The 12,886-nt window shown below is 36.1% G+C and overlaps 1 protein-coding gene across 1 annotated transcript in view; it reads left to right on the plus strand.

Annotated features, from left to right (window-relative positions):
• Positions 1-12,886, plus strand: part of SMYD3 (SET and MYND domain containing 3) — a 681,855-nt gene that overhangs the window by 179,887 nt on the left and 489,082 nt on the right. Inside the window, 3 exon segments of the mRNA NM_001294289.1 lie at positions 851-958; positions 2,478-2,535; positions 4,752-4,888. Coding sequence (NP_001281218.1) covers positions 851-958; positions 2,478-2,535; positions 4,752-4,888 — 303 coding nt within the window.

The raw sequence follows: 12,886 nt of genomic DNA on the forward strand, positions 1-12,886 counted from the left end.
AACATATTAGACGTTTGGTCGAACTGTCTCTCCCGCTCACAGGGGGATACTCTAACATTTCTGACCCTAAGACTCAGGGAGAGTCCATAATCTACAGTGTTGCAGGATTGGTGACTGGCTCACTTTTCAGTCTTTTCAGCCACGCCAGCACATGGCTAGGATCATCGGTTAAGCGACCATGAAATTTATCATCCAGACCACACTTTTCAGAATGAAAAGAGGCACTATTAATTGTTAATGATTAAGCCAGGACCACAAAATAAATAAAACACAACGGTCCTGGGCAAGTGACATTTAGTCATTTTAGCTAATAACCCTTTTCTGTGTTGTCTTTAAATACGGAAGGTTTCATATTTATTGTATGTTAGCTCTCCTGATATTTTTGTACTCACTGTAGCAGCACAGAAACTCAGAAAGCTGTCTGCCCTCTTTTAATTTTCCTGAACCATGTGTTTATTTTCTAATTTGGTGAGATATTTTCTTTTTGTGTTCAAAATTACCATCTATTATTGAACTCTATTTAATCAGCTAAAAGACTATCTTATACATTATTAAGTAAGCCATAATGATTCTTTCTTTGGACTCCACCAGCCAGGTAATAACCATGGGGCATATTAAAGGACAGAGTGGGAGCATAAGCCTTGGTGTCCAGCCTGGTAATTGCATGCTTGGCAAAGACTGGATCCTGCATGATTAACAGTATTAGAATATTGCTTTCATTTTCTATTACGCAGTTCTATTTAGGCTGTTGAAATTAAATTAGTGTTGATGACTCTCAATGTTCAAAGCCATTGTAAATGAAAGTTACATTTCTCTGTCACATGTTCCCTCCCCACTCTTGTCTTAACAGAAAAAAGCTTGGCAAGACCACAAGCGGGAATGCAAATGTCTTAAAAGCTGCAAACCCAGGTATCCCCCGGATTCCGTTCGACTTCTTGGCAGAGTTGTTTTCAAACTTGTGAGTATAAAATTCGTGAAATATGCTAGGGGTTTAATTTAGCCAAAGCTCTTGAAGTTGCAGGTACTATTCATATTTAAGGCTGTCTTTAAACGCATATGAAGGGAGAAGGTAGATTACTCCAGGGAGTATTTTAAGACAGAAACTTGCTGTTTTGCTGTTAGTCAGCCTCAGTGGTGGTGAGGCAGCACCACCTTTGAGGGCCCTCTCTGTGTGTGACCTCCCGGGAATAGAAACACAAGGTCCTGTATCTAAGGCGTGAGATGCCAGTGATGTCTGTTATGTTCCCTTCATTACTTTTCGACTGTGAACTAATGCACTAACTTTTTGGTTGCTTCTTCAAGTGAGGCTTTAATTAGATGATAATTAATCTTACATGAAAGTGTGATTATCTTTTTTTTTTTTTTAATAGCCAGGTTTCACTGAAATTGTTTCTTCAGCCCTTTCCCCTTCTTTACCAAAACACTCACTAGATTCTTTGAAATAAACCTCTGGCAATACCCTCCAGACCTTTTTTTGGCCAGAATTTCACATGAATATCTCTTTCTCAAATTATTTCAGTCTCCAGCTTTGTTCTGTCCTGTTGGTTATTGACTTTTATTGGGGGGGGGGGCTATAAAATTTAATAGAGAGTTTTAAGAATGTAAAAGTATGATTACACACTTAAAACTAACAAGATGTTATGTGCCAGTAACATCTCAATTTCCAAAAAATGAATGTGGAATATGAAATGGGCATTGTCTTTGAACTGAGTATATGACATCTATCGTATAATTAACCACTATTTGCAAATGTATATATTGTGTTGAACTAAAAAAATACAAATTTATTTCAAAGCGATAATAAATTCAGATCAACTTTGTTATTATGCATTTCTTTAATCTCTGTGATCATTATAATATTTGAGTCTGAATTTTTTTTTACTTTATTAATATTGAAAAGATAGAGAACCAGGACCCACTGCATCAGAATCTAATAGAAAGCAATTATAGTAATAGCTACCTTCTGTTGAACACATCCTATTTCCAGGCCCTGTCCTAATTGCTTTACACGATAGACCTCATTTTTCCCCATAACAACCCAGAGAATCAGGTGCTATGATTACTATGTTTTAGATTAGGAAAGGTGAGATAGCTTGTTCAAAGTTTTACGGTTTGTAATAAATTATTATTTTATTCATCCATCTCTGCTTTTCTATAATCATTAGTAGCAGAATCCTTACAGTGATATAAATCTGTGGGTAGAGCTGGGGAAAAAGAAATAAAAGTATGAAATTTGTTGTAAAAGAGTTTTCCATTTGGAAATTAAACTAGTAGATTAAGTCACAACTTAGATTTTATTTTACAATTGTTACTGATTAAATAATTCAACTCTAAGAAAGTGATGAAGAGAAGGAATATATAGAAAGTTGTCTTTTTAAACGGACTCTTATTAAAATATCTAAAGATAGTCAAATATATTCATTTATATATTAGAGCACTTGAAATTGTTTTTGGTGTTTGCCCCCTTTGCTTCATAGATGGAAGAAACACCCTCTGAATCGGAGAAACTTTATTCATTTTATGATCTGGAGTCAAGTAAGTGGTTGTCTATATCACCATCAAAAGAATCCTATCATTTATTTGCTGACCCTGTGTGTTGCTTTCTTTTTAACATTGCTTTTCTTTCTCTTTATTATGTGAGGCAAATCTAATAACACTTTTCATATTTTTATCTACGACTGACTATTTATTTATTTATTCCAGGGTAGTTTTGGCGATTTAGGAGTTTGTAAAGAACCATAACCCACTCTTAGTTTCTTTTTGATGTCCAGGAAGAGTGATGTGAACAAGGGGGTTCCAGGGAATTTTTGGATTCACTGGTCCTTTAGATAATAAGGAAAGTAGAAGGTATGGCTGACTTGGGCTGTCTGACAGCATTGAGTGTTGTTTTTCTTTTGAACTACCACAGTGGTGGCCGTGCTGTTTGGGAACACTGAACGGCCTTCCAAATCAGAGTGTTCAGTAAATGTAGGGTTTATTTTTCCTTCTTATTGGCACAGACCCTCTTCAGTGAGGTTGTAAATGACTTCACCCCAAAGTAGATAGACCTTGTAGGGTAAATTTTGCCACACAGTTTAGTATTTCTGGGTGGAGACCAGTAAGAAGATGATCTTGTATAGATTTATGGTTATGGGATCCTAAGTGCCAGTGATAATAAATTATTATTCAAGAAATCATGGGGTTAATTATTCCGTTGAACAAGTAATTTAAAGAGAATATGTAGACCTGACACGAGCAGGAGAATTATGCTATAGTTCAACTTGATGTATGTTTTCAAGTTTTAATAGAAAAGTAATTAGTCATTTTTTCGTGTTATATTATGACTAGGTAATTAACATCTCTTGCAGTGAGTTTTACTGTTAACATTAGCCCTGCTCAGTAGTGGTTTCACACGTGCTGCCTTAAGTACAGTGTTCTCAAATGTTATTAATTGTACACTCCTTAGTCTTAACATGTTTTTGTGGTACAGATTAAACTGAGTTTTCAAAGGGGTGATATTTGGATAACTACTCTTTGGAACCTTCTCCTTCTATTTGGGTTTTAGCAGCACCACATCTTTTTTTTTTTTTTTTAATTAATTAATTAATTAATTAATTATTTTTTAAATTTATATCCAAGTTAGTTAGCATATAGTGCAATTATGATTTCAGGAGTAGATTCCAGTGATTCATCCTCTTACGTATAACACCCAGTGCTCATCCCAACAAGTGCCCTGCTTAATGTCCCTCATCCATTTAGCCCAACACCCACCCATAACCCCTCCAGAGCAACCGTCAGTTTGTTCTCTGTATTTAAGAGTCTCTTCTGTTTTGTCCCCCTCCTTGTTTTTATATTATTATTGCTTCCCTTCCCTTATGTTCATCTGTTTTGTATCTTAAATTCCACAGGTGAGTAACGTCATATGGTATTTGTCTTTTTCTGACTGACTTATTTTAGTTAGCATGATACATTCTAGTTCCATCCACGTTGTTGCAGATGGCAAGATTTCCTTCTTTTTGAATGCCAAGCAATACTCCATTGTGTGTATATGTATATATATATATATATATATATATATACATATACACACACACACATATATATATTATACACACACACCACATCTTCTTTATCCAGTCATCTGTTGATGGGCATTCGGGCTCTTTCCAGACTTTGGCTCTTGTGGACAGTGCTGTAAACAGCACCACATCTTGTTCATTCAGTGTGGAAATAACTTGAAGTTGGGGTTTCTTGGGTTGGTCCCTGTTTCCTTCTCAATGTGCTATGTGACACATTTCACCAAATGAACTTTAGCTGAACTTTTTACTTCTCATTTTTTTTTCCTGCCTTTGAGATACACTGTTTATCAGTTAGTTATGCTCTGGGTTGTAAATTGTTTCATGGGAAAATCTGCTTAAATTCACTGACTTTAAGCATTTATGATGGGTTGAACACATGCACAGGATAATGTGGAGAATCTGTAACGCACATCTTTACCGATTCTGGTTGTAGTGGTTTTCATCTGTATGTGTATTTATTTTGTTTTGATAGGCATTTGATCCTATATTGTCGATGAAGTTGGCAGAATTTAATTGATAATATATGTATCATAATTTGTAGTTGTCAACAAATAAAAAGAAACATATTTGCTCTCTGTCAGAATGAAATCTAGAGCAGGAAATATCTGGTTTAATAGCTAACATTGAACACCTGAAAGTTATCCATTAAAAATTCACTGTGTGATTGTGCTATTTATTTTCCCTTTAAAAAAGATATTAACAAACTGACCGAAGATAAGAAAGAGGGCCTCAGGCAACTTGTAATGACATTTCAACATTTCATGAGAGAAGAAATACAGGATGCTTCTCAGCTGCCACCTTCCTTTGACATTTTTGAAGCTTTTGCAAAAGTAAGTGTTAAGTGTTTGAAATCTTTGTTAATGCCATAAATCAACCCTTTACTTTTTCTTTTGTTGATCCTTGAAAATCCAGGATTTTCAAGCCTTAAATCACTCTCCCACCTTAATAAGTGGAGAATGAGAGAATGTATTGCTTCTGTTGAAAAGGGTATTACCTTTTCTGTCTCATCAGTACACTTATTAACGGCCGAGTACGTTCATTGTCTGCACTCTTGAAAGGGTTGCTTTCTTTTCTAAAAGAAAGCAGTATATTATTCCATTGTTTCTTACTAATGGATTCAAGTTTGCCAATTACATTCATTTGCTTTTGTGGTTGTTTCTGTGATAGATCTTGGTCTTTAAAGTGAAAAATTTATTGGAATCCATTTCTTGATTAAGTGAATTCTAAATAATATGAAAATATAACCATTTCTGATTTAAAAATAGTTGTCTAAAAATCTGTTTAAGTGTTTTATGTCACTGAAATCCTAGACTAGGGATAGAAAATAGGTTTAATTCAATATTTTATCTGTGGTCTCTTGGTAGACACTATCTGACATGCTTTGTTTAGAATGATTCTGAGGGTTTGTTTGGGCTCAAGGAGAAAGAATGCGCTGACTGATCCTTGCTGTCTGTCCTCGGATCAGGACAAAGGACCAGATACATCCCCACTAATGCTGTGTGTTTGCTCTCCTTGCCTTCTCATAGTGTGTTTTTGGGTTTGCTTAAATATCGATCACATTTTAATAACAAGTAAAATTTTACATTCGAGGGTGATTTTGCCACTGACGTTACAATTTGTAAGTGCACATCTACTAACGTACTTATCCCATGAATATTTTTAAGGTGTGTTTTACAATCTGTCTATTTTCTAAGATTTTAAATGTGATTAATGTGATTGCTAGAGATTTATTCTTGTTTTCCCCAAATATATTTGTATTCTTTAGGGTATGTTTTTATGATTTTTCTGGTAATATCATCTTAGCATTAAATTTTCATTTGTCTTCAATTTAAAACTGATTTTAAAATATAATGGTTACTTATAACACATGTGAGAAGTTTCTCGTGTGTTTTTATTTCACATCCCTCTGAAAATTATAACCTTTAGGAGTACCGTGTGTACAATGCACACAGGTGCTTAAACACTATACAAAGTAATACCTCCTGAGAGATAAAAAAGTGCCTTATGAGGACTATAACTTCATTCTTAGTGTAAAGTCTGTGGCTTTTCTGTGACAGTTTTTTTCTGTTATTAGAAAATGTTCAAGTGCTAGTTACTGGTGTTATTAGTCTTTATGAAAAACACTGAAAAGTCCTTTCTATTGCTCAGTGTAAAATGTGAATTACTATCTTATTTCTCTAATTTCTTTTAAAAAATTTAGTTTCATGTATCTTACAGTGAAACTCTTTCCATGCCGTGTAGGGGGAAAGTTACGTCTCTGTGGATAAGCAGACAAAGTTTTAATAATATTCTCTCCTCCCCACGTGGTTGTATCTGACATTGCCACAAAAGTAGAACATGTGTTCACCTTTGAGCTTTTGAGGGGAACTGGACTCAGATGTGTGATTTCTGCCTTAAAATGTGGGTTAAAGCAGCATTAACCTAAGACCCCCTGTACCTCCTTTTAAAAGTTTTGTTGAGTTACTTTTCTGCTTACAGATATGTCCTTGAAAGGGGTCACTTTCCTCCTCTTCCTCATTTTCTCCCTACTTTCTTCTTTGTCATTGTTTTTATAGAGTAGTTTTATGTTAAGCTGATTGCATCCTGCACACCTCAGGGATGAGCTGCTGAGCTCCTACCACTGCTAATGTGTGATGGTGCAGATCACAAGTGCGTTGGAAGTGGATGGAGAACATTGGGCAGACAATTTTATCCCTGAAACTGCCCCTCCCTGTGTCCCTGGCATAGAATTAACCGAGGGAAGTGGGCCCCACAGGGCGTACTGCCCACCGCTGCTGCTTTCATACATATAGGCTGTCAAGAGCGGGTCCGCGCTGCCCTGCCTTCCTCAGCCTTTTGGATTCATGCTTTGAAGAAGGCTGGCGTCACCTGGCCTCAATAAACGAAGTCCTGTTTTATGTTTTACTTTTGGTCCCCTTCATTAACATTCATTCTGGTTTGTGCAGGCGTTGGCCATGCTGAGCTTATGTGTCAGCTCATCTCATGGTCACTTATGGCGTAAGCAACTCTGAGAGCTTTTCTAAATTTGTTTATATCTTCATTTTTTGGACTTTTTGATTATGGACTTTTCCAAACGTGCATGAAAATAGAGACTGGTATAATGAACCCTCCTGTTTCCATCACCTGGTTTCAGTAATTTTCTTTTCTTTTCTTTTCTTTTTTTTTTTTTTGTTTCAGTAATTTTCACACTTGTTTTATATCTGATATTTTAATACTTAGATTTCAGACAAATGTTCTTTTTTCATTTATATTTCCAAATACTCCTTACAATTAGTCTTTTGTTATGAAGCCTCTCGGCTACTTGAGAAGTTAGTAAATTCAGTTATTAAATTAAGCAGACCCTTTTTTTCAGGCCTAGTATGTACAAAGCATTCTTGATACAAGTTATAGAAATATGTTGTTATAAATCTGAAAATTATTTACTATGGCAAAAAAACCTTACCAAGTCAAAAGTCTTACTTGGGGATATGCGTATTAAACTTGCACTTGCCAGAAAATGAAAGGACTCAGTGGAGGATGAAAGGGTTCTTAATCCTGAGAGCCTGTTTCATTCCCTGCTAGCCTTTTTTTCTTTTTCCTTTCCTCTTCCCCCTCCCCCTCCCCCTCCCCCTCCTCCTCCTCCTTTTTTAGTTAACATAGTGTAATATTAGTTTCAGGTATACAATATAGTGGTTCAGCACTTCCATATGTTACTCTGTGCTCATCATGACAAGTGCAGTCCTTAATCCCCATCACCTATTTCCCTCATCCCCCCCACCACCTCCCTTCTGGTGACCATTGTGTGTTCTCTGTAGTTAAGAGTCTGTTTCTTGGTTTCTCTCTCTCTCTCTCTCTCTCTCTCTCTCTCTCTGTCTTTTTTCCCTTTGCTCATTTATTTTTTTAAATTCCATGTATGAGTGAAATCATGGTATTTGTCTTTCTCTGACTCATTTCACTTCGCATAAATATTCTCTAGCTCCACCCATGTCATTGCAGATGGCAAGATTTCATTCTTTATGACTAATAATCCATTATATATATATGTATATATATATGTATATGTATATATATATATATGTACACACACACACACACACACACACACACACGCATGCATGCATGCATGCCAGATCTTCTTTATTCATCAATTGATGGCCACTTGGGCTGTTTCCATAATTTGGCTGTTGTAGATAATGCTGCTATAAACAGGCTGGTGGCTTTTTCTAATAGAAGACCATGAGTAATTCCTTAAAAGTTGGCAGTTTATGTTTGGAACACTCTGGGATTTTCTGTTGAAAATAGTGTATGTATCTCCTGTTGAACTACATTCTTAGCACGGAATGTGCTTCTGCTACTTAAGACTTGGTTTTACTTAGAACCTTCCATACCCTCCCTCCCCAACCCCTTCTTCCAAAGACATTATTGGATAGTCATTTTTGGTGGATCTTGTTTCCAAGTAGGCCTCTTTTTCCTCCACTTAGCACCAATATTAGTCTCCTGCTCCCCATTCCCACATAAACAGACTTGTGGATAGCAATTACCAGTTGGGGTTTAGATTGTAGGAGTTTGCTTTATAAATATATCCTATCCACTTATTAATTTATTGCCTGGCTATAGAAAAGTAAATAGCATGAGGCATATGAAGGAGAAATTTTTCTAGGGGAGGGTATCCAGGAAGACTTCACATAGAAAGTGAAATTGATGGCATGGATTTCAGAAGAGAGGGTGGTATAGGGAAACAGTCATAGACAAATGGTCTGGAAATGCTGGTGGGGAGTGAAGGGTGCTGGCTCCTCTGACCCCCTGAACTGAGAAAAACACATTGAAGATTTGAAAGAGAAGATTTGAAAAGGTGGTTGTTCTCTGTGGAATATGTGTTTCTGTTATATTTGGTGATACAATAAGAGTTTGAATAAAAGCTTGATGTTTAAAATGTTTGTTTTGCGTTAGTTGGTAATAGAAAATTAGTGAAGGTAATAGCACCTCCAGACTTTCCCACAGAAGGGGCTTCAGAGCGGTGATGTGGTTGGATGGAGGGTCTGGGGGAATTGGCCAGGAGCTCTATTTGCACAATAGTTTGCTTGGTCTTTTAAAAATTAGATTGTATGTAGGGTGTTTGGGCAGCTTAGTCGGTTAAGTGTTTGACTTCAGCTCAGGCCATCATCTCATGGTTCATGAGTTCAAGCTCTGCATTGGGCTCTGCACTGAGAGTGTGGAGCCTGCTTGGAATTCTCTCTCTCGGCCCCCCTACCCCAGCAAAAAAACCCTAGAAACTTAAATTAGATTGTATGTTACTGGGGGTGGGGGTGGTTGAAGGGCCTGACTGAATGGAAATGAAGGTGTCAAGTGTGAGGAAAGCGATGGGAACTGCTGAGAGTAATTGCGGTGGCCAAAGTGTGGGCTGCATTGGAGATACTTACAAATGAGCACACAGGAGAGGTGTGGTTATTTGTATGTTCATGAGAGGTGGAGGCTAGATTCACTCTGCCGACTCTTTGTCAGATTGTTGAGAGAAGATTTGTGTGTCTGTCTCCGCAGGCCCCTTCTCCTTCCCAGCCCACAATTTTTTTCTTCCCCTTCTACCTTCAAATAAAATTTCGGGTCAGGTTTCAAAATGGATTTATCTTAGCATGACCACTGCTGTGGTTCAATCTACTGTTTGAGTTCTAAATATTTGCTACAAATAGAGAAAAATGTTTATACTATAACTAATAAATAAAAACTTTAAGTGGTGAGACAACAGCAATTAAGAGAAGGACTAATTTAAATGGATGCCAAATAGTATGATGGTTAAGTTGCTTTCTTAGACGAGAAAATAAAATTCTCTTAAGCTTGATGTCCTCATCTTGTTAATGGGAATAATACTAACAATAACTTTCATTTGCTTTCACAGATGAAAGTGAGGATTAAATCAAAAGTACTTCATGTGTCTAACACATATTATAAATTTCTACTACTGCTGGCCCCACCTCCCAGCTTTATTTATATTCCAGTCTAAAAGTTCAGTGTTTTATGTCTCCCTGTGCTGTCATGTGGATTATCAAGAGTGTAGTGTGGCTCATTGTAAACCAGAGTTTCAGACCATGGCTTACAGTCATGCCCAGTGCTGGTGTCTCTGGAGATGCTGAAAATTACCTATCTTGTTGAGAAGAAAGTTTGCGAACAGGAAATAGTACCTTTCCCCTAGTAATGGGCTTGGTTTCAGCCCGTAGTTATGGCAGACGAAAACATTTACTGTTTCCTGCATTCATGACAACTCCGTGACTTGAGAGTAGTTCCTTGGGATGTCACACAGGAAACATAAAAGTAAGCTTTCCATGATGAATGAAATGTTTCCCACACATGCATTTTAAAAAGCTGAAATTAAAAGACTCATTAGTCATCATGTTATAATTCACTGAAATGGCATGGAATGAGTACTATTTCTCTATTCCATCCCTAGAAATATATATTGATTATTATTGGTAATGGTTATTAATGCCTAAACTTAATGTCAGTAGAGATGGTTTTGAGTTTATTTTCTATGCAAAGAGTATATATATATCTATATATATCTATATATAGATATATATATCTTTAGAATATATATATATATTTAGAATATATATCTATAGATATATCTTTAGATATATATTCTAAATATATATCTTTAGATATATATTCTAAATATATATCTATATATAGATATATATTCTAAATATATATCTATAGATATATATTTAGAGATTATTGCATAGAGTTGTTTAAACATGTACTTAATTATTTTTTCTGGACTTACCGCTTCCTTCTCTAAAAATGCATTTGGTAGACCGATTAGAAATGTGATAAGATCTGAGTAATAAAATACAGAATGAACTAGTTGCTTGAAATGTCTCAAAAAAACCTGTTAAATTGGAAATAACAATATTAGAAGTGTCCTTCCTGACCATAAAACATGTGTCATTATGTTTCCAGAGTTCTGCAAAGGACTCTTTAATTTTATAATATTGTACAACTGCCACAGAGTTTTTTTATTAGAAATTCCACATCTGTTTGAGAAGATGTTCTCTCCCTTTCCCTTTCAAACAAAGTAATAATTCTGGTAGCATGTTATTTTTATTCTTTCGGGTACATATGTGACCTCCACAGCTTGTCTTTCTAAACTCTAAATGTTAATGTTATTAGTTGCAGCTGGTTTTTCAGTATACACTGTGCTTGTACAGATTTGAAAATGAGTTTTGTGGAAGGGTTTTCTGTATTATGATACTTAAATTTTACGTTGATTTGCATTCTGTGCAGATTCTTTTTTACTGGGAGAGAATTCTTTTTTATTACAGAAACAGTGGGAAATTATTAAAACAAGAATCTTGCAAATTCATAATAGGAAAAGAATAGTGATTTAATATCTATCTATATATATTTTTAATGTTTATTTATTTTTGAGACAGAGACAGAGCGTGAGTCGGGGAGGGGCAGAGAGAGAGGGAGACACAGGATCCTGGGCAGGCTCCAGGCTCTGAGCCGTCAGCACAGAGCCCGATGCGGGGCTCGAACCCACAAACCGTGAGATCATGACCTGAGCTGAAGTCGGACACTCAACCGACTGAGCCACCCAGGTGCCCCGTGATTTAATATTTTTGATAGAGATACGTTAGAAATAAGACACAAGACAATAGTAATGATATTATATTCGAGACTACATACTTGCATTTGGCTGGTGTGTGTCTTTAGACCAAGAGTATTACTATAATCTATGTGATATTCTGCCATAACCTCATGATTTTAGTAAAGTGTATAAAATCAGCAAGAAGGAAAAATTACCAAATAACTCCTTCTTTGGTCCTTTTTGTTCGGAAGAGCAGTGTGCCTCAGTAGAAAGTAGGAACAAAGGTGTTTGTGATATATTCAGTTTTTAATTTTCAAGTTTCAGTTTTGTTAGACCTCTTATTCTAGAGGTACTGGTGCTATATCATTTCACCGTTGCTGCAAGGCGGATTTGTGGAAAGAATATTGCTTCCATTGTTTTGAAAGGTCGGGAGTGTGTGTGTGTTTGCCACATGAGGGTTTCAAGTTCATCTAGGACCAAATTTTAGAGCCTTTTTGTTGATCAGCTCAGTTGGGTTTCCCTACTGTAGCATGCTATAAAGTAGTAAAGAAAGCAATCTTTTGAATTAATAAAGTGATGAATTATCTAATTACAAAGTTGATGTGAAATGGCAGTATGATAACTTTGACTGCATTACCAAATGATCCCAGTGACTGATCAGATGTGCCTGAGTTCCATTAAGGAAAAATATGCCATTAAATATTTAACACTGAAAGCGAGCAGATACACAGTATTGCTAACCTCTGATCACCAGGGTGCATGTATCTGTACATTTGGAGGTAGCTGCTACATGAGACATCGCTCTTGTCTGCTCAGCACAGCTGCTAGAAGACTTGGGTATCAGGATTATACCTCTCTTCTGGTTTTAAGTAAAGCAGGCAAACAGCCAAGTTGCTTAACTGCATGCAGATCCTGGCATTCTCATTATGAAATGCTGACGCATTTATGATTTATATGTTTTTTTCTTTATTACAATAAATGGAATCTCTGCATAGATTTAAAAGACCATTATTCTCAAAAATGTTCTTCCAAGTAAAGTGACATTTGTGGGACACTTGGGCTTTCAAAACAAAACAAGTTATTGTGTTTTTAATGTGTGTTTCATGTTCTTCATTTTTAGCCATTCAGTTAATATTTATCTTCATTTAACTGTAAATAACCTATGTTGAGTTGGTGTATGTTTATTATAAAGACCAGATGTTAGCTAACTTCTGAAGTTGGGAAGGATAATTAGTAAATTCTTAATCAGCATTTTTGTTCAAAC

Source organism: Panthera tigris, chromosome F3, assembly GCF_018350195.1.
Source record: "Panthera tigris isolate Pti1 chromosome F3, P.tigris_Pti1_mat1.1, whole genome shotgun sequence".
Taxonomy (NCBI): domain Eukaryota; kingdom Metazoa; phylum Chordata; class Mammalia; order Carnivora; family Felidae; genus Panthera; species Panthera tigris.